Raw genomic sequence first — 12,917 nt, forward strand, 5'->3', positions numbered from 1 at the left:
ATGAAATAGATGACTGTGGGCTGAAACTGCCACAAAGTGATCCTAGACAGTCTCTATTCATGTAAAATAAATCAAATCAAGTCAGTTAGTCTATATTTACAGCAGACAGAAGCTTCCTGTCATTTCCCAGTTTCTTGTAAATGTCGCGGTTCACCTTACAGTACTAACAAGTGACGTCAAACAGTCAAAAGAACAGCACGCGAATCTCAGGCTCTCCTCTCGAAGCAAGATCCTTTTCCAGTCCTCTGTAAATCGTCCCGACGCATTCCTCTCTCTCTTATCGGCCTCGAGAAAGACCCCAAATTCTATTCCTTGGCCCCCCCCCCCCTTCCCCCTCACTCTCCCTGCCCGACCGCAAACCAACTGGGAGCTCTATCGCGGCAGTAATTTCCATCGCGTTTAATCGCGCTAATTGAAAGAGTCATTTTCCACCACGGAGAGAGCCACTTCCCGTTGCGCCTCCCAAAGGGGTGGGCGGAGTCAGCGCCGATCGGTGGGCGTGCCCGGGACGACCAATGGGAAGCCTGCGCGAGAGGCGGTCGCCATCACTGGCCGCCGGAACACGTAACACCCGTCGACGAGGTTGCAGTGTGTGGACGTTTCTGAACCCGTGTGTTTGTTTTTCTTTGTTTTTGCCTGTCCAGCATTACATTCCTGTAACTCAGGTGGTTCAAAGGACGAACAGTGGTGCTACGCGGGGGTGGGTTCGAAAGCAAAAATGTGGCGCGGTTAGCGCAAAACGGTGCACAAACTGAAGGCATGGTGCTGGAGACCGGACTTCCGCCGTTGGTGTACGGGGGGCAAGGTCCGACTCAAGATGTGCTGTCCAGGTTCACGAGGCCCGTTCCGGTGTCCCTAGCGACGCATCTCTCCCCAACTGCGCCCTTCGCTTCCCTGTCCTTCCCGCCCTTTCTTCCCGGATCCTACGCCAAACTCCCCCCAAGGTTCCCGTTCGCCATCCCGGCCGGCTTCCTCCACGCCGGGTCCCGTTTCGCCGCCGCAGCCGCGTCCCTAGCAGCGGCCGCTAGCTCCACGGACGCCGGGCGGAGAGTGCTTCAATCCGGCCACCAGGGGCCGACACCGTCGGCGCACAGCGACGACAACTCAGATGTGTCGTCTCCTAAAAAAGGTAAGTGCGCTATCTAATTCTTTTCACCTGGCAGTTTCGCTGCTTTAAACATTTACGGTGTGGTTAAACGTTGAACACCAATATTTACACACAGAAAAAGTATGAAATGATTCACAGACATTTTATACAACTAGAACACAGTTTTATCTTCATGAGTAGTACACATTGAGTTCAAAGTCTAACCAAACCATACCACTATGAACACTTAAAATGTGACACAAATCAATTAACACATGCAGTGTTTCCAATTAGTTACCGATAAAATCAGTAAGCACTTAAATTGTAAATTTTTAGCCCAGCTAAATCCCAACATCGTTGTAGCCAACCTAAGTAAATAAAACACGAATTACACAAACATCTTCATTCGCTAAAACGACTGATCTAAAAGCAATTCACTAATTGCTAATGTTGAAGCTTAGAACACAAATAAATTCGTTGCAAAATTAAATATGCTCCAAAAATGCACCAGTATTAGATTGTTACAAAACATTAGCTATATGACGTAATACGAAATTCGTAACAAGATATTACAACACCAAGTTTCTTCCTTCATATTTAAATATATATTGACCAGTTTTATTTGTAACAGCCGAAGAGAATTTGGTAACTAAATACAATAGGACACAGTCGATGTGAGGAACATGTAAACAATAAAAAAAAGTGTTGTTGCATCAATCTTTAAAATTCAAATACAGCGAAACAACATGTTATGTCTATATTCATATATTATAAATCTTAATTTGCCTTTATTTGGTAACCTCTCAATCAACCAGAAGTTTTAAATAACAATGAACAAAGATTCCAATAATTACAGATATTATTGTAGTGATTGATGCATTTCATGTGCATGAAATATCTCTGTTAGGCATGGCACGTTGTCTAAATTACCTAATTTTCATTTGCGTTATTACAGTTGTTAGAAATGTGTAAAATCTTAACAGTATACATGAAAAGTATCATAAATGCATTGTACATTACTTACAAACGTGTTTCTTAAAATATAAACTAAGTATAATTACTGACAAGCGATATAGCTTGGTGGTTCAGGGATAGAATCACAGTGGTAAAAGAGAACTTTGGATATTATTTTCATTGATGCTATCATCATCATCACCTGGTAGAGCCTGCTGTATCTAGAAATACATTTCGGGGAGGGGGGTCCGACCAAGTGCTCAATAATAATAATATATAAAGTTGTAATAATTGAACTCAAATAATATTAATTAAATATGTAAATTAATTAATATTGTATTGTTGTTATTACATGAATAGGTAAAACTATGGTTAAAGAATAGAGAAAACTAAATGCATCATATCGATTGGTGCACCCGAATGCATCGATTGATGCACTAAAGTGTGTTTTATGGCTTCTTCAAAGAATCAGATTCACATTTGATGCATTTGGGTGCATTTTTGTATGTCGTGAAAGAAACACCAAAGTGCATCATTTGATTGAAGTGAAAATTTCTTTCAGTCGAGATGCACTTCAATGCATCAGTTGATGCGTTTTGATGCACCTTCCTGCATCTTTTTGGATGATGCTCTTAAACGTTTGGTCTGAGCTACATAAACTTTGTAGCTCAGACCAAACGTTTAAGTGCATCATCCAAAAAGATGCAGGAAGGTGCATCAAGGAACATCAACTGATGCATTGAAGTGCATCTCGACTGAAAGAAATTTTCACTTCAATCAAATGATGCACTTTGGTGTTTCTTTCACGACATAGAAAAATGCACCCAAATGCATCAAATGTGAATCTGATTCTTTGAAGAAGCCATAAAACACACTTTAGTGCATCAATCGATGCATTCGGGTGCACCAATCGATATGATGCATTTAGTTCTCTGAGTGTATCCGTATTCATTATCTAATCTTACGTATAGTGAAGATTGCTAAAATTTGTATAAAACAAGTGTCCTGGCAAGGAAATTAATGTCAAATAGATAAAAATTGAATAGGTATTTATTGAATAACAAAGAAAGGAGATGGATTCAATTGATGAAAATTAAAGTTCCTGCTTAATATTTTATGCATATGACCATAAGTAATAGTGTGCATAAATCATTTCAAATGTCCTTCAAAGCCGTATGATTCCAATTTCTCGACTTCAAGTAAGTTCGGTTGAAATGAATCGATTATGTAACAAATACTAAAAATGTATAGCCTATTTTCATTATTTAAATAGGGTACTTGGTAAGTCTTTCGGTAGGGCGTTCGGACACTCTGGACCCCTCCTAAATACATATTTGCCTACTGGTATAAATATGGGACGTAAAAACAATGTTGTGTAAATCGACGAACTTTACTTATACCTATGACAGTAAACAATATGCATTTACTCAAAGATTAACAAACATTCCTCAAAGTGTACCAACTGATACAAAAATGCCTAATGTTTTACTCCAACACATTAAAATGCACTTAATAGTGATGCTTTATTTGGATCCATTAAAATAAATTTGCTCCAGAGGAAGTGATGCGGAGAAGGGTACAAAAAAATACACTTTTCAATTTTGTTTTCGCTTTAATGCAGTAATACTGCATCAAATGGTCAGATCATGTTACGATCTGCTGATACGACGATAGTTTATAATAATACACATTTTTAATTGTATCAATTGGCTTTAAATGACAGAAATTTGTTTTCCAATATTAACATTTAAATATTATGTCTCTACATACAGTATCGTTTGTTATGCTACTGTCCTTTGAGTGACTAAAGTAAATCAAATAGGCTACATGGATTTTTTCGTTTTCGTAATTCACTTATAGAATCAACGAAATTGTGTTTCTATAACATATGAACGTCGTCAGAATCTGTAGGGGTGCTGACGGGGTGCGTAACTTAATATGAGGAATAGCTGACAGTCATATTGTCATATTAAACTGTATTTTATTACGGAAAACTCATCAATAAATAAATTATTATAGTTTGTGCAACTTTACATTCGTCATACCGTGTATGATATCATATGCAACATATAAATGTACAGTAAAAAAACAAACCATAGAATGTGAAACGAGAGAGATTTAATATATTAATAAAAAGGATAATACTATTATAATATACTAATTAATTAATATGAGTAATAATTCACTGAATAGCACTTGGACAACAGTAGTACTCATTAACTTGCACTGGACCTAATTTGTACATGCCTAGCACCACAAAAAAATCGCTCATCTTATCATAATATTCACTACATAAATTTATTTAATAAATTTATTTAATAACATTATCATTACGAGTATTACTAAGTTACTTATGAGAAAATTTGGAACTACCTATGTCAACATATAAAACCAGATTAATTATGAACATTTCAGGCCATTTCTCTGCACAATTGATATTGACTAATATCTCACATAGAATCCAAAATGTGTCAACTGACACATGTGACACATTAGTGCGAATGATGCACAAATGCATAAATTGAACAGTCCAGACAAGATAAACGAAACCGATATAGTTTCAATGAGTGTAAGAATACAAAATTAGAAAAGGATCAAAGAATCATATTGATGCATACAAACAAAGGTCAACATTTTTGACATTCAGCAAAATTAAGCTAGTTTCAGAATAGTACATATTTCAGAGCTGGACTTACTTACATGCATTTGCTTACTTAGAGATCATTTGCCTTATATAACTTAATTGTCATTAGCTTATAACATACCAATCCTTACTGTACGAACACCAAGAATCCAATTACTACAAAAAAATGCATCCATTTTTTGACCAGGCACATGCAAAAGTGTGTCAAATGGATAATTATGGGGACAAGAAAATACGTTCCCGTCAGGATAAATGCAACAGAGAAATACTGGACAAACTGCATCCTTCAGGTAAAAATGCAAGTTTTTCTTTTAAATGCATCTTGGAGAGATGATGTTTACCTATTTAGAATGAAACTTAATATGATAAAATTGTTAGAGATGTGGTTAACTTGCGGGCTGTGTTTACAAAATTTTCTAAGTGACATTATGGAGTTTGAAAAATAACACAAAAACAAAATAGAAGAAACTAAAGAATTCATTCTCGAGATCGAGGCAGTAAAGAGAAATCCATTCAATTTTGGACTGAACTACAGAAAAAACTCAGATTGATAGAAAGTAAGTTTTTCATAATAGAATTCCTTGAGAAACTTAATTTCTTTTGTGTAACCAAAAATGCATTTGTTTGAGCTTTGCAGTGACGATAAACCTTCCCTAAATTTGATAATTTTGGCTAAATTATTTCAAACTCTAAACACACGCGCATGATTACTGAAACAATTCGTTTGGTCAACAATTATTTGATTGTTGCTTGTTTGAGCAAGTGTTGGCTCAGCAGCATTTATGTTTTTGTTTATACACCGAGAAATCGAAATTCATCAAATCAAATTGATGTACTTCTTATGCCTCAATTGGCACAGTTAAACGTGCTTGGTTTCTTTGAAGTGATAGCGTTTTATCAGTTCAACTGATGCATTTTAATGCATCACATTGAACAGCAACTGATTAAAGTACCCTACGATGCATTTCTAGGTACAATTTGATTCACCGGAAGTGTATAATTAGCAGTTTAATGAATTACTGGAGTGAAATAAAAAATTGGCGCATTTTGGGATCTGTGAAAAACCAAGGTTTCGAACTGGTGCGAAATCCCTGCCGATTGGTGGGGGGCGGGGGGAGCAGACAGACAACAGTGTGTATATATACACAACACATACATATATACATACATGCATATATTAGCATTGAAAACGAATTTCTTGAAAAATCAAGTTTTGATCCTATTGTCGAAATGACAGAATTAATAAGCTTTCCAGGCTATGAAACTATATATACATACATACATATATATATATATATATATATATATATATATATATATATATATATATATATATGTATGTATGTATGTATGTATAATGTCAACAAATATATGGCAATTATAAAAATACATTATATTATAAAAGATGTAATATATGGACTGTCCTTCATTCAAAATTCGATTGCAAATTGAAGATTTTAATATACTATTAATCCTATGTACTTTGCGGTAGCTGACGAAAGGCGATGAGTAATGGAGAAAAAATAAGTCGGACTATTTTCTATGTTCTAGGAATAGCTAGGTTAATTCCAGTGTCCTTAGAAATGAGGTTCTTTGTTGTTCGTTCTTAGTGTGTGTTTCCTGGTTTCGAGTACATATATTTTATGTCGGCTTTGAATACATGGCGAAGTTAAGGCTTTAATTAATGCATTTTCTTCCACTTAACCATATACATTAACCACAACCCCAAAATATTAATTGATTAAAACAGTTGTTATTCCATAATTACACAAAAACCTTGAGATTGTTTCTTTCCTGCTCTTCCAATGACCGATTCAATTCCCAGCAAGCAAGAGCTGCATTGAAACCTACTATGTTGCGATAAGATCTAATGGTTTCAAAGCATATATTTCGGTTTAAGGTTTAAAAATTGTTATCAAGCAGACGATGAGGCAAATTTATATCATAATTAGCGTTTGAATCCCAATCCATTTAGTACATTTTTACCTTTGTAGTATTTACGTATAGTTTCGCAAGTAGCCAAATAGATGAAAGTAATGTCTTATTACAATTGAACCTGTGAGACCAAGAAGGGAAAGATTCCAATTTTTGAACAAAATGGGCTGAATACTTTGAACACATATCAGAGCTAAAATAAAGGTTTTAAAAACAAACCACATATGGAATATTGTTACTATGGTTATGATGAATAAGTTTGTAATTGTAAGTTTCTTGGAAGATCAGACAAGATCATTTCAAAGATAACAAAATTACACATTTAGCTGTGTCAATTGATGCATTAAAAGTGACATTTTATTATCTTTAAAATTATCTTGTCTGATCTTCCAAATTGATGCATTTTAGTGCATCATACCGAACTTCATCTCATAAAAATACCGTTTAATACATTTCTATGTGTATTTTGACACTCTAAAAGGTGCATCATTTGCAGTTTATGCACGTTAACGTGTTATTGAAATCAAAATATATATATATGTGTCAATTGACACGTTTTGGGTTCTGTGTGATGAGGTTTTCTTTTATTTCCCGAAAGTAAGGTCGAATGGAATCTTTCCCTTCTTGGTCTCACCGATTCAATTATTACTTTTGAGCATTTTACCCACGATATATATTTATATATTTATTGGTACGGATATTGTTGCTATAATGCCAATTGTTGTCAATTTTTGACTTGAATTTACTAACAGACGGACAGATTCATCTATAGATAATAATTATACCACTACGCCAGAACCTAGCATTCTTTCATTTTACAAAATTCTGTGTAATTTCTGAGCAACCAACAATGGTTCGATTGTTGAGAAAACAGACAAAAGGACAGACCAATTGGGAAAATTATATTAGAATTCCGCTTATACTTTGATATATTTTACGGTGCAACAAATGACATGTCTGTAGCCATGGGGGTATTTAAGGGGAAGGGGTCAGCGGGTCCAAATTGAGACTTGTTCGTAAACATTTCTTCAGCAGCTGATAATTCTGCAATTACCTGATAGTTTCGGTATCTCTCGAAAATACTCAGAAAACTACTGACATTTCACAAATTCTATAATGCCACATGTAATTTCTGATCGATGCAGCTGCTTGTGAACTTATTGCGCGAACCTTATAATTTCATTAGAAGTTCCCGATATGGTTTGTTGTCATTCAAGATTTAAGTATTCCTAGGTTCTAATTTTTTGATAATTTGAAATTTCCTAACTGTTTGATAATCCCGAAAGTCGATAACCATTTTTCAAACTTTAGATCGGAATGGGAAACTTGTCCCTATTGGAGAATGTAACTGAATCTGGGTTAGCTTCAGCGATTAGTACTTCTACTCTCTCTGGGTTGAGTGGGTGTGGATTTAGAAAGAAATGGTTGGTGAAGAATATGATGGTGCTGATTTAATGGGTGGTAGGGTTAAGGGGGTGAGATAGATACATAATTTCAGAGAACTGTCCAAAAGCAATTTTTGTACATTGTTCAGCACATATTTTAACCCTGGCTATCGTCCACTTCTGTGGAATTTCTGCGATATTGAGGCTGTCAAATCAGTTATAATTTTCCCCCCTCGAATCTTCTCAAAGGAGCAGCCCCCCGTGGTTAGCATATCGTGGGTCTCGGGTTCGAAACCCGGAATGAGTGTTTGTGGGTGTCCATTCATCAATTTCCTCATGTCATCACTCGTCGGAAATTAGCCAAAAGTGGCACAAAAAGTGAAGTAAAATAATGCGAATAAATCAAACAATCCTCTCAAAGTAATTTGAAATTTGAAACTTGTGAAATCGTATACACTAATAGCAGAACCTTTACTGTTGTCCATTTTTGGACCATTTTGTACTAGAAATGAACCTAAGTTTCTCTGAACACAGTCAACACATTGAAAAATTGCAACAACTTATTCCAATATGAAATGCCATTGTCTCATTCATTAGAACAGTGTGTCAAAATGTTGGATGGTGTGGTTGATATTTTTTACATTTTCAAATCTGAATGAAAAATGTGGCAAACAGTAATTGAAAAGACATGTCCAGGGTCTGCATTGTAGGCAGTAGAAAATTGTGACAAGCTCTTGTACTCAAATATGCACAAATTGTTGGTGATCTTGGCTACACTGCCAGTTTCATCTTCAACACCCGAGAGGATGTGTTTAGCATTAAGGAGGTTGAAATAATGTCCTCACAATTCAACGGGAGATCCTCGACCAATGGACCCTGCACTGTTAAGTGTACATACATACGAATATTAAAATAACACCGATGATGTTATTTTCAATTTTGTAGCAAGGAGGAAAAGACTAATTATAACATTGTAATTATTTTTTAAAAGAGAAGTTGGGATTAGGTTTTTCAAAAGCAGTTTCTGCTCATTTTATGTAGAGAAGTTAGAAGTTCGTAGATAGACTTAATTTAATAAATGTGTGATCTTTCATGTGGTGGCAGAGTGGATTTTGATAGCCAGATCATACCTAGGGGTGGTATACGTCCCGTAGTTTCAGGGACAATCCCGGAAAGGTATCATTTTTTCCCGGTGTCCCGAATAGTTTCCTCGGGATGCACAAATGTACTGGAATCTGGTGAGAAAGAAGAAATGATTAAGACTATACTTTCCCAAACTTTTTTTTTATATATTTAAATGCGTGGACGTAATTTTAAAATGCTCATTTTACAAAACAATCTAACTCTATAGAACTACCCCTTCTCCATAATACAAGAGTTAAAGAGATACAGACGGTACTGCAAAACATCTTTGACTTCTCTTCCATTGTATAGTAACCTGCTAACTATAAAGAGTCAGTGCTTGGGTGCCTATCTGTTCAGTCCGCAGTTTTCAAATAAAGTTCCCGCACAATGTGTGATGTAAATGACAATTATGTTGTACATACATATACAACTTTATCGGGTCCAGCCCCCCCCCCGTTCCCTAACAAGCTACAGGTCAGTAGTGTCCCGGATTTTTACTTATGAAATATGGGAAACCTAATTGAACCAAAAGTTGACCCCCCCCCCCTTACGTGAACTATATATACGCCCATGTCTGTAGCATTATTTAGTTCTGAGATATCGATTTTTGAGTATCGATTGCTTGTTTTGCCATAGACAGACAGATAATCAGATCAAGATCCTTTATGTGACGTCACAACAGAAAAGTAAATGCATATAGTGTGTACCTCAGGCAACAAATTTTAAGTGCATCATCCAGAAAGATACGAACGCTATACAAAATTACATAAAACCACCGTGAAACTAGTTCTTGGCAAAGGCCAACCTCCAAAGAAAAACATTTTGGTGCATTAATATATGCTTTTCTTATGCATCAAATAGATTTCATTTACAGTAAAACCTCGTTAATCCGGACCACGATAAGCCAGGATTCGCTTAATCCGGACAGGAAAAAAAAGCAGAATGCAAGGTTTTAAATGTGGCTAGAACTCAACAAGAGAATTTCCCAAAGAAAAGGCAGTCAACCACTGATGAAATTATGTTTCCCGCAGACTTTGTACTGTACTGTATAGTGTATTTACGCCTATGCCTTTTAAAAATACCATAATAAACGTGTCTTGTTGCTATAAACGGAGTTTTAATGCACTTTCTACTGTTCTTTTAGGTTATTTCAGTTAATCCGGACTTTCGTAAAACCGGTCAACCTATCCCCCCAATTAGTTCGGATTAACGAGGTTTTACTGTATTTAGTTTTCTGTGCATTTTGTATATGCTTCTGTTCACCGAATTTCATGTTTTTGTCTTTATGAGTTTCCGAGAAAGCGATTGGTTTCGATTGACTAAAACATACAAATCGAGAAATTGGATCACGTAGAAAATCGACAGTGTTGTGTTTTCAACCAACCGAATTTAGTATTTGTAGTTCGAATACAAATGCATATAATCTATTTGATGCACTATTATTTGGGGGGGCCTTTGCCAAGATTTAGGTTCACGGTTTGACACATTTTTATATCGTTTGTAAATGTAACGTCAAAGTGCATGATATGATACAAGTGAGAATTTTCTTTTATGTCGAGATCTACGTTAATGCATCAATTGTAATGTGTAATTAGATAAAATTAACTATCAAATTAAGAATGAGATTAAAATCAATAAAATAATATTATAGCATGCATTAATTTACATTGACAGCAAACTAAGACTTTCTACCGCATATCTGTGGATGACGTCATCAATGACACTTTCTGTGGGTTCCTTGTCGCCCTCAGTTGACACCTTAACACAAGCTTGAAGCGGATCCTGATCAATCAATTTCTTAAATTATCAGTTATCAAAACTGACACTAACTTAAATTCGTTCATTATTTTGACTTTAAATTGTAATTGTTATTACGAAAAGCTAGATAAAGTACGTAAATTCTACGTTAAATTAAAGTGAATGAAATCCAAAGTAAGTTGTGGTGTAGTGGTAGCGTCGCCGCCTTGTAATCAAGGGGTCCCGGGTTCGATACCCAGTGGAGGCACAAATGGTTCGGATCCCACTTTAAACTGTAGGTCCAGTCCCAATTAGTCTTAATGTGCATCAAGTTGACTTAAAACACCAACTCAACAACAACCCAAAGTAAGTTGTACGTTAAATTAAAGTGAATGAAAGTCAAAGTAAGCATGGCCTTCAAATTTCTTGCCTATTTTCTGATTGTTATGACAAGTTTCTTAATTTTTTGTGGGGGGATGGAATTTTTTAATTTCAGGAGGAGATCAACCTGGGCCACCCCGTGAATCAGTCACTGGTTGTCTCTCGTGGACAGACGGATCGAGTTGGTTTCTATTGTATCGAGCTCATATTCGATACATCTATCAGTTTACCAAGTTTTGCTTTTATACCTCTTGTAGTTTCCGAGTTAGTTTACACTGACGAACCAAGCGACACGACAGACACATTCACTCAAATTCAGTACGATTCTGGAGGAAAAAAAATACATTCCCTGCATAATTTTTAACTTGAGTTCACATAGAACTGGGAAATGCATCAAATTGAGACTATTGAACTTTTGATGCATGCTCAGTCGTTAGCGCGTCTAACTACCATGCGAGAGACCCGGGTTCGATCTCCGGCGGTGGAGAATCGGCGCCCACCCAGCGACCTGGGTACCGGGAGGAAACTCTGGAGGGTAAAGGCGGCCATGGGCGTGGTGCTGATCACATCACCCCCACCTTCGGCCGTGATCAAGAAAGTGTCAGGCCCTAACGCTACACCCCCTATACGCCTTTATGGCGTGGTACATAGCACAGAGGAGCACTTTACTTTTTTTTTACTTTACAATGACACAAACGTGTAGCTTTAGTTTCAATTTTCACTTTTGTTGTTTCACGTCGCTTTTCTGCCACTTTTGGCTAACCGCGACGATGAGGATGAGTCATAATCGGATGAAATTGACAAAGAACCATTCACAAAGAACATAGGCCGCAGGCGCGCCGCCGTACTCGAGGACGCCAATTCTTGGTGTGTCCCTTGAGTACTGTCAGAACCTTCTTGCTGATTGCTTGCTTGTTTGAGTTTATTTTTAAGTCCACTTTATCAAAAGAAAGGTTAATAGGGACTGGACCTACAGTAGGATCCGAACCACCATGTGCCTCCACTTGAAGCGTGGCTATCTTTCTATATACGGGGTGAGCAAAAGGTAACTGTGCATCTACACTACGCTTCATTACGCAGATAAAAACTTCCCTCTCTTGATGTTTGTTGGTACAGTTGGATCCATGAGTATTACCCTGCAAATTGTCCACCATCATGTTCGTGCACTTTATTTGACCCAATAAGAGCTTCAAGAATTAAAAGAGAACTGCAAACAAGCTGTTACAAAATTTCTGCACCAGCATACATAAAAATCCATCGCTTGAAAACACATAGGATGTAATAGAAAAATTCATGAAAATAGACATGGACAATTTGCACGGTAATACTCATGGATCCCACTGTACATAAGGGCATGGACAGTTGGTTAGTAAGACACTCATTGTTGTCAGTCACTCATTGTTGTTTCTTCGGAGCGCGATCTTGCAATGCGCGGAACTGCATTTGGGGCGGCGCCAGAAATTTTCGACCGGGTGGGCAGAAGCTCCATATTGATAAATTAGGGTGGGCAGTATAAATGTAAGACCATATATAGTATATACGTAGGTGTATGTAAGACATATGTATCTCCTCTCTCTTACACTCCCGATTTTCCTCTTACTTCTTTTCCCTTTCCTTTTCTTGTTTTCCTCTTTATTCTTTTCTAATCTATTGTCGCATCTTGTTCCAT

The 12,917-nt window shown here is 36.7% G+C and overlaps 1 protein-coding gene across 1 annotated transcript in view; it reads left to right on the plus strand.

The window, feature by feature from the left end:
- Positions 1–584: 584 nt before the first annotated feature.
- The window catches only part of LOC145989964 (uncharacterized), a 169,955-nt gene continuing 157,622 nt past the window's right edge, over positions 585–12,917 (plus strand). Inside the window, exon 1 of the mRNA XM_083125516.1 lies at positions 585–1,129. Within this exon, the coding sequence (XP_082981642.1) occupies positions 760–1,129 (370 nt within the window). The 5' untranslated portion in view covers positions 585–759. The remainder of the gene's footprint in view (positions 1,130–12,917) is intronic.

This window comes from Lepisma saccharinum, chromosome 7 (assembly GCF_977018435.1).
Source record: "Lepisma saccharinum chromosome 7, izLepSacc3.1, whole genome shotgun sequence".
Lineage (NCBI taxonomy): Eukaryota > Metazoa > Arthropoda > Insecta > Zygentoma > Lepismatidae > Lepisma > Lepisma saccharinum.